Genomic DNA, 12,240 nt, shown 5'->3' with positions numbered 1-12,240 from the left:
GTTCGATTTTTGAAATTATACTGACCGTATATCATCTAGATACGACTTCTGGTTCAAAATTTATGAGTCCAAACGACCGTCAAGGATAAAATAAGCGCCCGTTATAAAAGGAATTGAAGTTTAGATAATTAAAATTGAGGACTGACAGCGCTGAAATTTAGGTAAACAAATATAAAAGCATGGAAAAGGGATATAAGGATAGGGGCTTGAACCCGACTCGGTGAAAAAAAATTTTCTCAAAAACAATTCATTTCAATCCGAAGAAGATTGTGGTTGGTGAGATTTTAAAAATTATAATGTGGCTTGGGTCGACTGTATTTGAACCCGATTTTAAAAGCCAGTTCAAGAATTGAAAGAAAGAGAAAAAGTAAGAAAGCCTTGTGAATAAAGATAATCTTGAAAAGTAAAGATGAGAGTCTAGGCACAATCTAATTTATCTCTGAGGTGAACGCTTGCTCTTAAAGGAAAACTTTCGATCTCATGATCCAATAGATCTCATTCTAAAAAACTCTTTGTGCTTGAGTTTCAAAGTTATATTATAAAGTGTTAAAATCGTGGTGAAGTTGATTGCAAAGAAATAATCAAATCAAATTTTGGGATCACCATGAAATTTTGATATTGATGGGTCAATCAATATATTATATTAATAGGCGATCGGTACGTTGCAATTATAACTTTCGAGTTTATTGATTCATTCTATGCATGAAACATGTTATCTTGAATACAAAATTGAACATTAAAAATGTTTAGTTACTGAATTACTACATTATTGAATTGTTTCCATTTGGATAATGAATAAATTGGCTTATTCTTGGGGCCCGTAAAGCAAGTTATCAGCAAATTTTTTGGGATCCTGGCGATATTTCGTTATTTCAACTCCTTCCCAGTGTGTTTTTACACCTTTGAACATTTGGCTGATTTCAGTTTGTATTCTCGATTCTTGATCAGTTAAGCCACCTTTCAGAACTGACAGATTGTTTTCAAGTTGAGCGGGCCTAAATGATGAGGGAAATTGATTTGTTTTTAGTAAAAAAGTACTTAAAGTAAATTTTATCGCGGTACTCACGAAATCATGCCAATCAAATGAAGAGCAGCCTTAGGACATTTCGTTAAAGAAAAGTTTGTTGCAATTTTAGCCAGATTGACTCCCTCTTTCTGAAATAAATAAACAACAATTAGATGAATCAGGGAAAACGATAAAAATTGACAGTTCTAACCAAACAAAGCTGAGCAGCCTTTTGACATGCTGCTACCAGATCAGGGGAAGCTGGATGCCAATATGGAACTGGAGGATCTGAAAGGACATCAGGTGTCAAAAGGCCACATCCAAGGGGTGATGCATTGATCAATCCAATTGAAGACTGATTAAGAAAAATAATATTCATTAGACATTAGAAATTATGAAAAATTTTGAAATATTGAACCTACATTGTTGATTAATGGAGAAGACATCAAATCAGTGTTGAAAAGAGTCATTCGAGCATAAGAGAGACAAGTATCCAATCGACCTTTTGCTAGTTCAGTTAAATTACTAATTCAAACAAAACATTAAATGAAACAAAAATATTAATAATGCAATGAGATAAACAATGAATAAAATAACTTACACTAGTGGTTCCAGGGGATAACCTGAACAACCAATGTAACGAAGTTTTCCTTCTCTGCGATATTGCTCTGAAATGGAAAAATATTCATATTTTTGAGTAAACGAAAAATGTAAAGATATTGAAAATGTTACCAAGTACTGGAATGACATCTTTCACGATAGATTCCAAATTATCGGTAAATTCGACATCATGAATGGTTACCAAATCAACACTTTCCACTCGCAAATTTCGTAAACTTGTTTCAAAACTTTCTCTCACTCCTCTTGGCGAATAATCAAATTGACATTGGTGGTTCCTTCCAACCTTAGTAGCGAGGTAAAACGATTCTCGAGGTAATCCTTGAATAGCCTATGAAAAGATAATGTTACTAATATAGTCGTTTGAAGTTACAAGAACAGGTTACGAATGACTTTAAATAACCTTGTATAAAAAACACAATTTAACCAATCAAGTGTTGTAAGATTTAAACGTTGAAAAAATTGACCAAGACTTACCTTTCCCAGAACCTTTTCAGCTTTACCAGCGGCATAAAGTGGTGCAGTATCGAAATAGTTAATACCTTCTTGTAGAGCTTTCTTTACAGTCGCAGCTCGAATTTCATACTCTTTCCCAAAAGGTTCACCATTTTCATCAAAATCAACCAAACCAAAGCTTATACCAGTTCCTTTAAAATTGTAAGCAACAAATATTTTGTAAAAACTGGCAGTCAACAGTTGTGAAAGATTAATGTATTAAAATTAAAGATGAGATCGAAAATAAAACTTACCTAATCCAACTTTGAAAACTTCGAGTTTGGTGTTTCCTAGAAAATTGTAATGTTTCCTTAAAGAACTGATCTTGTTCGCATCATGAACATCAGAGTTGAAGGTTGACGGCAAATCCATAACGATCCAAATGCTTAATTGTTTCAAAAAATACTAAAAACCTTTGCTCTCAACTTAACAAATATAACAGACAAAGTACACGTAAGCTCTGTTGTTTCGATCCGATTTCAACATCGATTTTATCGATTTTTCTTTGTAAAAAATTAATCGATCTCGATCCAGCGAAGAACGATTTCTTTGAAAACCTTCAAGAAACTTTTTTTAGATTTATGCAGTTGATTGAAAGCAGTCAAGTCTGAGCGTGCGTCTGAATAAAAATTTTTTTATTCAAACCCAAGAATTTCTAATCTCACTTCATAAGGCATATATTAGTCCATGAGAATTTACATGAGAATGAAATTAATGCAAATAATTCTTAGAATAAAATTGACAATGCTCTTTGGACTAATCTGAATTGGATATTCAAATTTTTATGGGTACAATCCAATACTCATCCAGTTATTTGTGTATTCAGCATTTACTAATTTTAGTATTTAATAAATTTTTCGTCCATTCACTTGGATCGAGCGAGAAAAGCAATGATCAACTCAATAAGTAGTTCAACTATGGACAGAAACAACATGAGGATAAGTAAATGAAATATTTGATAGAATCCCATGTAATTTAATGATTACTAACTGATTTGTTATTTTTGTTGCTGAGTGGGCTCATTTTGATAAAATTTAATCATTTGAGGTTGATATAACTTTTTACCTGATCTTGGTTAATTAGGACTCCTGATGAGGCGACAATCATATTGAATAATTTGTCTATGTGTTGAGAGAGTTTTAATTTAATTTGATTAGACATTAACTTTTCAATTGCATCAAGATTAAAAGTTCCAACGTGTATTCTTGAATTATTATTACCACGTATTATTAATAAAATAATATAATGATATAATATAATATTAATAACACGTCATTAATACGATTACACCAGAAACAGTGTTAGCAGGTTTAAAAAGATAATACAGTAAATCCTATGAGAGAACTGTTTACAGAGGATTTATTACTTTTATTGCTGACGTGTACCAACAATTTTCATCGACGGATAATGAGTTTCAGATCTCTACCTCTTATGGTCACGGAATGTGTCAGGTATACCGAAAATCAAACTTACCGGTAACAGTCTAGTTATACGGACACAAAACAATAACAAAGCCGTTAATTGAGGCCCCAGGCCGTCCAAGCCCAACCGAACCTAACCAAACCTAACCTAACCTAACCTAACCTAACCTAATCTAACCTAACCTAACCTAGTCCGACCTAGAGCGCGATAATAATCGATTATTTATTTGAATCTATAGCACTGTTTATTATATGTGTCCGTATAACTAGACTCTCACCAACTTACCTGTTTTACAGCAGCAGAAAATTTTGGTCCTCAAAATGAGTCAATTTTTTCGTTGACAAAAGTGAAAATGATTTTGATGAAAGTTTCAACCTTTTTTTCATCGAAAAATCTCCATCAGAGAAATTTTTCGACAGCAATTATAAACTCAATATTGTCAGTTTATATGCTCAAGCAAACACACAACTCGAGAGGAAAATTTTCGTGCCTTTCTATTCAAATTGAGATTTGATCAATTTAAATTTAACCAGGAATCGAACAAGATTGTCCTAACAACGGCTTATTGAAAGAATTGAAGTCTCTTATTACATTGATTCAGTGCATACAAAAATGACAAGCACACTAACGAAAGTATTAATTTGTTTAATCTGACGATTAATTCAATCCTCAAGTTAGATTTGTTAAGATGGATAGATGCAAATAAGATCTGAATTATGCAATGAAAAGTTAGTATAAAAGTTTTCTCGATTCAATCGCCTCATTTCAGTATTTTGTTTGACAAGTGAATGTTAATTATTTGAAACAAGCGCATCAAAGAGCCCAAGACTGAAAATGAATGTAAAATCATTTCTCGCCCTTTTAAATTTAATGAAATGGGACTTTGAGATCATTTTTTGCACCATTGGTTATTTGTTACAAAACATGGTTGTAACTCAATTGATGGAGGATAAAATGTGCCTAAATCACCTTAAATTGAACGAAAGTTTTTGTTCAGATTTTACTTCTCACCCTGATTCGAGTGAAACACAAGAGATACTTCGAGTCGCCAATTCATTCAAAAACTGGCAATTCATCATCGTCAATACGCCATGTTTACTGCTGTCCATTTTTCTTGGTTATTGGCTAGGAAATTATCCCAAGTATTTCAAATTCATGATTATTTCAGTCTTTTTTGGTGCCATTCTTAAAGTTTTATTATTACTAGTCAATCTTTTCATCTTTAAAGCTCGTGAGTATTGATTCATTTTAATAGGCCATTATGATAGTAATGATAAATATGGTAAACTTAATTGAACATCTTTTATTAACCAGCTTGGTGGGCCTTATTATTGCCGTATATTCCTTATTCAATGTGCGGAGGCATATTTTTGTTATGCAGTGCTATTTATACGTCCATCTCATGGGGGACACCGAGTCATCTTGTGCTTATAAGATTTGCTGTCATTGAATTAATAGTCAAAGTTGGTAAGAAGGTTGTCTGCGAATTTACATGATTAGTTTTTAATTGAATATGATTTACAGGAATGCTTGGTGCAAGTTATTCAAGTGGTGCTATATTTGCCATGAAGCCATGGTTTGGTGATCATCGTAAGAATTATGTTGGAGTTTTATTGACTAGTCTTTTGATGTACGTGTTTGGACTGATTTATGCAGTTTTCATGAAAGCCAATTTTGTTATTGACACAAATCCTGAGAAAGATGATGCTTCTTTCCCTCAGGTTGTGAAGGACGTTTTCCGTTTATCCCGAGCCAAGGAATGTCTTGCAACTTTTACGAAGAAAAGGCCGAATCAGGGTCGACTCCGATTGATATTATTAATTACTTCAGGAGCTGTTTGTGATGCTGCACTCTTTAGTGAAGACGGCATTGCCTACCAGTTTGCTCAGCGGGTTTATGGACTGACTGAAGATGCATATACATCACTTTTGACCCTTGGCTACATACCACCAACCATTGCAACTTCAATCGGTCCATCATTGCTCAAGTTTTTAGGCTTTTCTGATGCGAGTATCGCTATATTTGGATGTCTATCATTGTCTGTATTTTTCATTATCAGAGGAATATTTTTGTCTATTCGAGGTTACATTGCTGGATATGTGATTGGCTCATGTGGACGAATCTCAAACGTTGCAATTAGAAGTCTCATAGTTTCTACTGTCGATTCTGCTGAATCGGCACAAGTTTTCACTCTTTCAACGGCACTTGAAACTATTGTTGGGTTAGGTGCAACCTTCTTGTATACTTCAGTATTTACTCTAACAATCACTCATCAACCTGGAGCTGTGATGCTTCTAGTTGGGTCAATCATATTGTATCCATTAGCTGTTAGCTTTTGGATAAGATTTGTTCAGAGTAAAAAGACTAAACTTTCAACTGAAAATAATGTTGAATTTGATTCAAATGAACAGTTTAAACATTTCAATGTACTCTAGTCTAACAATTACCTTTCTATTAACAAATAACAATTAAAAAACTTTTCATCAAATGTCAAAAAATATGGATGCGCATATTTTTAAAAAGTTTCCCCCTGCGTTAGCCAGGAAAAATTTCCTAAAGGTACCTGTGAATTACAAGGTGTCTGCACATAGAACTCATTTAGGTTTTGCTTTTGTGACCAATTGATTGTACTACCCTTTAGTTAAATCTGAGCATCTGATATGATTGAACCTCGATAATTAAGCTTCCTTGTCATTTTGATATCATTACGATATCGAGAGGTTTATTCTCTCTGTCATTTCATCTTGTGATAGCTGAATCTTAATTGATTTTTCCTCTTAATGGTCCATCACATTGTCATTACTGGACATCTTAATAGTTTCTCTCACCAAGTCCTTTCCTTTACTCACTCAAGATGATTTTATGACACCAAACAGTCTCACCGAAATACTATTAATACTTCGTTTGTCAAGTTTACTATGGCAGAATCATATCATGTCTCCGAAGTTACAGTTTAGTGCAATGCAATCTTCATCATTATCGTCAGTTTCAACACCTTTTGATCATCAAGTGAAAGCTTTACCGCCTAGCCTACGATCATGTCTACAAGAATGCTCGGAACCTGTTACTGCTAAAGTCGTTGGTAAGTTATTTCATTACTTTTCATAAGTTAAGTACAAATCGGTTTTTGCTATAATATCATTAGCATAAAGGCTCTGAATCTTGGTCAAATATAAATCGACATTCGAGGATAATCTCGCTTTTTCCACTTAAAAATGACTTCAATATCTTGTTGGTATAATAATCAGAACTAGTTGTTTACCTTGAATTCGAATAATTCAGTTCGTCTTGCAGTACAAAAATTCGAAAACATTTTCATGCCCGTAAACTCTACTTTTACGCTCTTTTTACCCTAATCTCTATCAATATTTTTCATTCGTGTCATCCGTAAATTTGCAACCTGATATTTATCAAAAGCTAATAGCTGTACAGGTTTTAGTTAATGAATTTTAGCCGCCCGAAATTTTTTATTAATTATCAATTTTTATATTTCATATCCTGTTTCTACTAAGCGTAGATTGATTTGTTTGCAGATGTTTCGATTCTGTATCAAACACAAGCGATTCATAAGTACTAAAAACCAAATTTTGAAAAGTTTATTTTCGACTTTTTTTTAAAAAGTGAGAATAATCAATCTAACATTTTTAGACTATTTTTATTGACGCAATTCATGCTGTTTTGATTGCTCTCTTTGTTCTTGATTCATTGACATTTGTTGAAATCCACACGAAGTCGCAAACATATTGCCCCTGTACATCCGGGTTCATCGTGTGTCACTACTGAGTAATTTAGAATGCTAATGAGAATATTTGAAGATTATTGGAATAGTTATCAGGTGTTGAACAAACTTCTATGCGAAAAATGACGTGTGTTTGTATTGTAATAAATATTGTCATTCCCAACTTTATACTTTCCTCTGACCTCCTAAAGCAAGGTTCTTATTTTTGGAATTTACTTTGATCTTTGTTCGTCTTCTTCTTTTTCATCATGAAGAAAACGGAATGCTGATAAACACTAAGAAAACAAAAGTACAGCCATTAAAACGTTTTAAAGTTCATTAATTAAACACTATTTGATTTTGTTTTTATTTTCAATATTTGCCTTCGTGTCATCCGTAAATTTACAAGCTAATCGTGATATAATAGGCCATAATCTTGTTCTGTTTCATATTTTCAGGACAAATCCCGACGTGGGTCAAAGGATATCTACTACGTAATGGTCCAGGTCTACGTAAAATTGGTCCTGATGAGTACCGTCATTTATTTGATGGTCTTGCGCTTATTCACCAATTCACTATTGATAATGGTTATGTTACCTATCGTAATAAATTTTTACGCTCTGAAGCTTATAAAAGAAATATGAAGGCCAATCGAATTGTTGTTTCTGATTTCGGAACTCGTGCTTATCCTGACCCATGTAAAAGTTTACTTGGAAGGTACATGAGTTACTTTTCATTTAAACAATTTACAGACAATGACTCTGTCAGTATTTATCCAGTTGGTGATGAATTATATGCTTCTACTGAATCAACTTTTCTGCATAAAATTGACCCTAAAACAATTAATTCAACAGGCAGTACTAATATGGCCCAATATGTTGCTGTCAACACTCAAACGGCTCATCCTCACACTGACCCCAATGGTGTGATCTACAATTTAGGAAGCAATTTTAGTGGAAAAGGAAGCTACAATGTAATTAAGATTGATCCTAATGCGTCGAAAGGGTTTGCATCAACTTCAATTTTAACTAGCATTCCAGTTCGTCATCCAATGTACCCATCATATTATCATAGTTTTCTGGTTACGGAGGATTTTATCATCTTTATTGAGCAGCCTCTAGTCTCATCAATTCCATCCATACTTCTCAATCATTTTACTGGCGGATCTTTTAGTGCATCCCTAAAATGGCGACCAGAGTTTAAGGTGAAATCATTATCTAGTCATTTCCTTGTAATTTACTTATGATCTTGAATTTTCCTTATCTAGACTCGTTTCAATGTGATAAAAAAATCTAACGGTGAAATAATTGCAAATAATTATGTTAGTGAACCCTTTGCTTTCTTTCACACCATCAACGCTTACCAGGAGGATGGTCATATTATTTGTGATATTTGCTGTTATCAAGATGGATCCATAGTTAATGCATTATTTTCCGATAAATTGTCTCAAATTAGTAGTCAAGCCGCTGAAAGTAAAGCAGAATCTGTTAAAGAATTTCAGTCACTCCAATCTCAGGCTCGTCGTTATGTTTTACCCTTGAATGTTGATTCATCAAATGAGGTATCATGAATTATTTCTTTGAATATTCAAATACTCAAATCATTAATAAATTTCTTTTACAGTCTTCGACAAACCTCATCAGACTCAAAGGATCATCAGCAAAAGCTAAACGTAATGGCAATGAGATTGAGGTGTTTTACGAACCTTTAACTTCAACTGGTGAGTTTTTGGGCTTCTCTTTTTTGTCATTAACTGGCAGAACTTATATTGACTGTTAACTTGGAACAATCATTAACGTCATTATAGAGTTTAATTTTAGCTGAACAGTTATTCAATTAATTCATTCACCAGACTTTGTGTCTGCCCAACGAAGTTGCTGTAAGCGCTTCTTTAAATATTTAAATGTTTGCTAATGCTTATTCATTTTACATATTCTAATGAATTTACAGGTTCAAGTATGGCTGAAATGCCTCAAATCAACTATCATCATTATAATGGTAAAAATTATCAATATTTCTACTCGATTGCTAGGGGGAAAGATCTTCTAACTCAATTGGTTAGTCTAATTATTTTATTTCTGGCCAGATCAAGTTTTACTGTTACTTTTATCAAATACTATGTTAACTATTCAACTTTTAATATTTTTAATATCAATTTAGTTGAAATGCAATGTAAAGACTAAAGAAACTGTGATTTGGTCTGATGCAGGATGTACACCATCTGAGCCAGTTTTTATACCAAAACCAGGAGCAATCGATGAAGACGATGGTAGTTATTTCTTAATCAAAATAATTTTGATAACAACCTTAAATATTTCAATATCTTTTTATCTTTTAAGGTGTCATTTTATCTGCCGTTTTGTATGAGAAAATTGAAAATGAAGGATTCCTTCTGGTTATGGATGGAAAATCATTTAAAGAATTGGCAAGAGCTCACTTTAAAACTCCATCTGCAATTACCAGTGATTTCCATGGTTTATTCTATCCTGTTGAATCTTCAGACCAACTTATCAAAATTATAAAATGAGCTTAAAATGAACCTGTATTACATTCATATATGTTTGCTTTTAAAGTCATTGTCAATATTTTTAAATAATGAACTTTGGATTATTTATTTTTAAAGTAAAGGATGTCCCAAAAGTAAAGAGACAAATGAAAAATCAGTTTAACTTTTAAACTTCAGATGTTTAAATTTTTTACGGAGCTTATTGGATTGCGAAATATGCTTTCGATTATTGTCAGTATTGACCAGAAATTTTTACTAAAAAAAGTTCTTTCCTTTACAAACGTGTTTGCCAATTTTACATCGAAAATGAAAGAAATAGTTCCGCAACAATCAAACATCTTATACAGAGTATACAGTTGCTGCTGGACTGTAATTACTCACATCTGAATATGCTTACTTATATTAATTTGGCATTGAAATGCAAATCTTGATAAATTTCAAATTTTTAATACAAAATGCACAAAACATCAATAAGATTGCGTATCAAAATGATTACATCTTATTTTTTTGATAATAAAACAGTTACATAAACCAATAGAGAGATTTGCAAATCCAATTGCAGATATCACCTCTCTAACATGTTACAAAGATGTTCTTTTGATAATGAAAGATTAGGCCGACAGTTTGATTATTTATTGATGATCAGGCATCAGTAATCGTGACTGATCGCTTTAGATAAAATTGACTGGCATCGAGAATAAAAGATAGTGACTTGAAGTGAATTAGAATAATTCGATTTATTCAATACAGTATCATAGATTTTACATTTTCAGGATTATTCATATTCTTATTAAAGACTTCATTGACGACTTTCTGAAAATTTTTCAACCATTATTCACATTCAATTCATTTTCCACCCATTGGTGGTGCTCCGGGCGGTGATGCTTGTCGTGCAGAACGGGATCCAGTAACTGGTAACGTTGCTGAAACAGACCCAAGAATGGCAATAAGAGCCATTAGAAAGACAGAAGAAACATACTTAGTCAATTGCATTGTTATTTTGTTGATTGGATTTAACTTGACTTGGTTTAACAGAAAATTGAAATATCACTAATCACTATTACTTTGTATACTTGAAAATTTAACTGATATCATTTGAAGAGAAATGGTCGCCTTTTATACTTATGTGTCTTGTTTATGCTTTATTTAGTTTTATTTTTATATTTGTTTTAATTTTGCATAACTGATTATTCATTTGGTAAAATAATGCTTATTCGTAGTATTTGCATGAAATGTTTTTTTATTCTGATGAATAATAATCTTGCAAAGTCAATATATCTAAACTGCAAATAAAACCCTTAATATGTCTAGACTTATCGTGTCGTACAAGTGCGATGGCTTATGTGACTCATATCAGAAATAGAATCTACTTTCGGTCCATTAACCCCATCAAAAAACCTCTTTTAACATCACAGTGGCTGGATCTGAATAGCTCTTCTTAAGTTTAATGATTGTCAGATGATAGTAAATTGTCATAGAATCATTGTTTGCTTATATATAAATAACGCGAAATCATTCCTGAGTGTACACGAGCAGTCTAGCTGCATCAATTAAGTTGAATTTGACATTCAGAGATAATGACTTTATAAAATTGTTCATATAAATAAACACAGCTTTTCTTAAGTACTAAATGAGTCATGAATTCATCATAGAAATTATACATTATTCATGACAAATGAAAAAATAAAACTAAATAAAGCATAAACAAGACACATAAGTATAAAAGGCGACCATTTCTCTTCAAATGATATCAGTTAAATTTTCAAGTATACAAAGTAATAGTGATTAGTGATATTTCAATTTTCTGTTAAACCAAGTCAAGTTAAATCCAATCAACAAAATAACAATGCAATTGACTAAGTATGTTTCTTCTGTCTTTCTAATGGCTCTTATTGCCATTCTTGGGTCTGTTTCAGCAACGTTACCAGTTACTGGATCCCGTTCTGCACGACAAGCATCACCGCCCGGAGCACCACCAATGGGTGGAAAATGAATTGAATGTGAATAATGGTTGAAAAATTTTCAGAAAGTCGTCAATGAAGTCTTTAATAAGAATATGAATAATCCTGAAAATGTAAAATCTATGATACTGTATTGAATAAATCGAATTATTCTAATTCACTTCAAGTCACTATCTTTTATTCTCGATGCCAGTCAATTTTATCTAAAGCGATCAGTAACGATTACTGATGCCTGATCATCAATTGCAGAGAGAAGGTTGCAAATCTGAAACTGTCCAAGATATGGGTTTGCTTCGTGTTTGTGTGTATATTACTGAGTATACCAATTTTTCGCTTTTCGAGAAACTATATCCTAAAGGCAACCATTCCTGTTTAAATTATAGCAGTATACATAGTAATAATGTGATATTTTTCTAAACCAAGTTGTTTCCAATCAACAAAATAACAATTTTATTGGTAAAGATGCTGGTAATGAAACTATTCCCATTTTCATTGTCCATACAATATTTCTAGT

At 32.5% G+C, this 12,240-nt stretch overlaps 3 protein-coding genes across 3 annotated transcripts; 2 read left to right on the top strand and 1 right to left on the bottom strand.

The window, feature by feature from the left end:
- Positions 1 to 662: 662 nt before the first annotated feature.
- On the bottom strand, positions 663 to 2,555 carry LOC107365382 (uncharacterized). Its single transcript, XM_089265989.1, has 8 exons — positions 2,374 to 2,555; positions 2,102 to 2,271; positions 1,739 to 1,955; positions 1,608 to 1,674; positions 1,429 to 1,531; positions 1,218 to 1,361; positions 1,067 to 1,155; positions 663 to 995 (listed from the first exon to the last, which is right to left on the bottom strand). The coding sequence occupies exons 1-8, from the start codon at positions 2,489 to 2,491 to the stop codon at positions 806 to 808; spliced, it is 1,098 nt and encodes a 365-aa protein (XP_089122115.1). The 5' UTR covers positions 2,492 to 2,555; the 3' UTR covers positions 663 to 805.
- Positions 2,556 to 4,870: 2,315 nt separating this feature from the next.
- On the top strand, positions 4,871 to 6,094 carry LOC107365381 (uncharacterized). The gene is made up of 2 exons (XM_089266016.1): positions 4,871 to 5,008; positions 5,066 to 6,094. The coding sequence occupies exons 1-2, from the start codon at positions 4,894 to 4,896 to the stop codon at positions 5,974 to 5,976; spliced, it is 1,026 nt and encodes a 341-aa protein (XP_089122142.1). The 5' UTR covers positions 4,871 to 4,893; the 3' UTR covers positions 5,977 to 6,094.
- A 178-nt stretch (positions 6,095 to 6,272) lies between these two features.
- LOC107365606 (carotenoid-cleaving dioxygenase, mitochondrial-like) lies at positions 6,273 to 9,926 on the top strand. The gene is made up of 7 exons (XM_015933139.3): positions 6,273 to 6,623; positions 7,718 to 8,463; positions 8,527 to 8,820; positions 8,883 to 8,979; positions 9,210 to 9,316; positions 9,420 to 9,528; positions 9,599 to 9,926. The coding sequence occupies exons 1-7, from the start codon at positions 6,404 to 6,406 to the stop codon at positions 9,784 to 9,786; spliced, it is 1,761 nt and encodes a 586-aa protein (XP_015788625.3). The 5' UTR covers positions 6,273 to 6,403; the 3' UTR covers positions 9,787 to 9,926.
- The last annotated feature ends 2,314 nt before the right edge of the window (positions 9,927 to 12,240 follow it).

Source organism: Tetranychus urticae, chromosome 1 (genome assembly GCF_039701765.1).
Source record: "Tetranychus urticae isolate SD_2017Ah chromosome 1, NJAU_TeUrti_SD_1.0, whole genome shotgun sequence".
NCBI classification, from domain to species: Eukaryota; Metazoa; Arthropoda; class Arachnida; order Trombidiformes; family Tetranychidae; genus Tetranychus; species Tetranychus urticae.
Note: the sequence above shows the minus strand (reverse complement) of the source record. Positions and strands in the feature narration are given on the sequence as shown.